Source organism: Acyrthosiphon pisum, chromosome X (genome assembly GCF_005508785.2).
Source record: "Acyrthosiphon pisum isolate AL4f chromosome X, pea_aphid_22Mar2018_4r6ur, whole genome shotgun sequence".
Classification (NCBI taxonomy): domain Eukaryota; kingdom Metazoa; phylum Arthropoda; class Insecta; order Hemiptera; family Aphididae; genus Acyrthosiphon; species Acyrthosiphon pisum.
This window is the reverse complement of record NC_042493.1, coordinates 66,867,531-66,870,223: the sequence shown is the minus strand read 5'-3', so window position 1 is coordinate 66,870,223 and position 2,693 is coordinate 66,867,531. Positions and strand designations below refer to the sequence as shown.

Sequence of the window (2,693 nt, the reverse complement as noted above, 5' to 3'; positions counted from 1 at the left end):
ACTGCAATTTTACGGAGTTATTTCAAGTAAAAATACTTGCCTAATGGTCGAAAAAGTTATATAATTATTAACTTTATACTATTTTCATTAACGTTTGCGAATAAGACATTTTCATCTCTGTATTAACCAAAATATTTTGTCATCAAAAAACTGTGTAAATCCATAAGCGTATAGTCGCGGTAGGGACGTAACTCGAGAATTGATAATTTTCCGGCGTGATGTACATTTTTCCAAGTCAAAGTTAAATCGTGAGTTGATAAAGTTTAAGAACGTCTTCAGATAGTTCGTAATAAATAAGTTTTAATGGCTTATCGTTATTATTCGTAAAGTGTGGCGTTGAATTTCTGAATTATTATGCTGGCTGTTGATTTTCATTTTCTGCTCATTTTTTGCCCATTCATTATTTCTGGCGCACGTAGTGATTCGGTTAGGCCGATAATACGTTCACAATATTGTTTCGTTATTTTCATTTGATTTTTTTTTTGATAACTTATAAGCAGTAATTAACTAGAATTCTCATACTTCTTGTAAATTTCCAAGAAACATGGCATAGTATCCAAGCATTTGTTTTATATTATAACTATTACTATACGGTATACTATTATTATAACTATATTGTAACGGGGTTGGGGAACCTGTAATATTTAGATTATTCAGTGAGGGTGTTCAGAGCCCTATGAATTATATTTTAACCGTAACTTGGGAGCTTCAGGAAAGATAGATCGAATATTAAGTTCTAGCTGATATATGTTTTTATTATTACACAATACTCATCAAAATATACATATACAATGCGCATTACTTATTAACTACAAACATATCGAAATACTTACTAACCGTATCATTATTCGGAGTTCGTTGGATTTTGGAAGGCTGTACTGGGTGGCAAACGTTACATATGTTTGATAACGAAGAAATTTGGAACGTTCGTTCTCTAAACAAAGCCGTAAACGTTTGCAAACATTGCAAACGCCATGATCCAGCGTTTGGTCTGTTTAGTTCTAGTTACCAGAACTGTGGTTAATTTTGTTTATACTTTTGTCAACCGTTATCACTATTCATTGTGGTACTATCACGACTTATCACGATTTACTTTTTATGTCATACACCACGACCACGGTTAAACAAAATACCGCACTAAACCAAGTGCTCACGAATTTCTACCTTTTCAATGTTTCAAACGTTCTCCACTATAAGATTTCCTCTTAGTATGTCTCTTATTAATGTTAAAAATAGTATAAGTGTATGTGTACCAGGATAACTATACTGTGTACACCTTCTTCCTTGTTATCACCACATACATATATTTATTTTTATACTTATTTCAGTAGGTATATTATCTTTTAACGGTGTCACATATATGTGATCGGCTACACTATATTATATAATATAATACTAGCTGAATTTCCTGGCATCGCCCGTGTGCAGTTATTACTGTGGAAAATCCTATATATCTATATATTATATATATAAGCCAAATACTACTTGCTCACCCACTCATTCATCGCTATACCTTAAAATATAGTATATACGCTATATAGGTGTATCTCAGTTTAAGACACGTTTTAGTGTACCTCAGTTCACAGACAAATCGGTGTCAGTGTACCTATAGCTTTGTGCAATAATTTGACCTAGATGAGCAACCGTAAGTCGAAGATTGGATTTAGCACTTGGTATATTTTTTAACGTGTTTTAAACTATACTTACTCTCTTAACTTTTCTGACATCTCTAAAAACAATCTCTGAGATTTTCGTCAAATTCAATTCAGTAGTTTTTGAGGAGTATATATAAGCTGCACACATACATTTGGTTTATGATAAAGTTTCTTTATTCGAGGCCATAAACGTTACAATTTGATGTACGCTTGATCTGCCCGAGAAACCAATGGCAACCATTTATGTATATAAAAAAAATAATGCTAATTTCTACTTTTACAATTATAATTTGCAATCAATGACAACATATTTAAGATTCAATTTCTACCGTGAATCTCAAGATCCAAAACATGTATATTGTAATTTTATTGAATTTAGATTTTGACTTTTGATATTTGGTTAAAAAAAAGACAGAAAAAGATTTAATCTTCTTTTATTAAAATATAATAAAATCAAATAAACAAAAAGGTGGGTAAGCGGATGTCGCTCTGCTGTACAGTAGGTTACAAGTGGGTCACTGTATAATGGATAGTATTAAATTTGAATTCAATGATATAATATCACTGTATAAGAAAAACGATTCTGAGCGGAGACGGTTTGTCAGTCTAGGTATTAGACATACCTATTATAGGTGGGTATACTTATCTATAGTATTAAAAAAAAATTGACCTATAATAGGTATTAATAATAAATTCCAAATTAATCATATCACAATATCCATCAGGTAACACGTTATACATCAACAACAAACCGTGGTACTAACATAGATATATAATAGTATACTTTAAAAGTTTCAAGTACCCACAAATAATATTATACAATCATTACAATCACAACAAAATAAATAAAATATTTATTCCAGGTTTTTTAATATGTAATTTCATCCAAATTTGAACTTAAAATGACTAAAAAAATAAACTGTGCTTATGTATTTCTTAGCATTTTTGGCAACAGAATTGAATATTTACGTGGAATCTTGTTTTAATTTTCAATCCTTCGATATAAAAGTTGAACATTTTATAAATTTTTACTACAAA

At 30.3% G+C, this 2,693-nt stretch overlaps 1 protein-coding gene across 1 annotated transcript in view; it reads left to right on the top strand.

Moving 5' to 3' along the window:
- Positions 1-1,635: 1,635 nt before the first annotated feature.
- The window catches only part of LOC107884631 (protein FAM200A-like), a 2,709-nt gene continuing 1,651 nt past the window's right edge, over positions 1,636-2,693 (top strand). The window contains exon 1 of the mRNA XM_016807142.1: positions 1,636-1,645. Coding sequence (XP_016662631.1) covers positions 1,636-1,645 — 10 coding nt within the window. The remainder of the gene's footprint in view (positions 1,646-2,693) is intronic.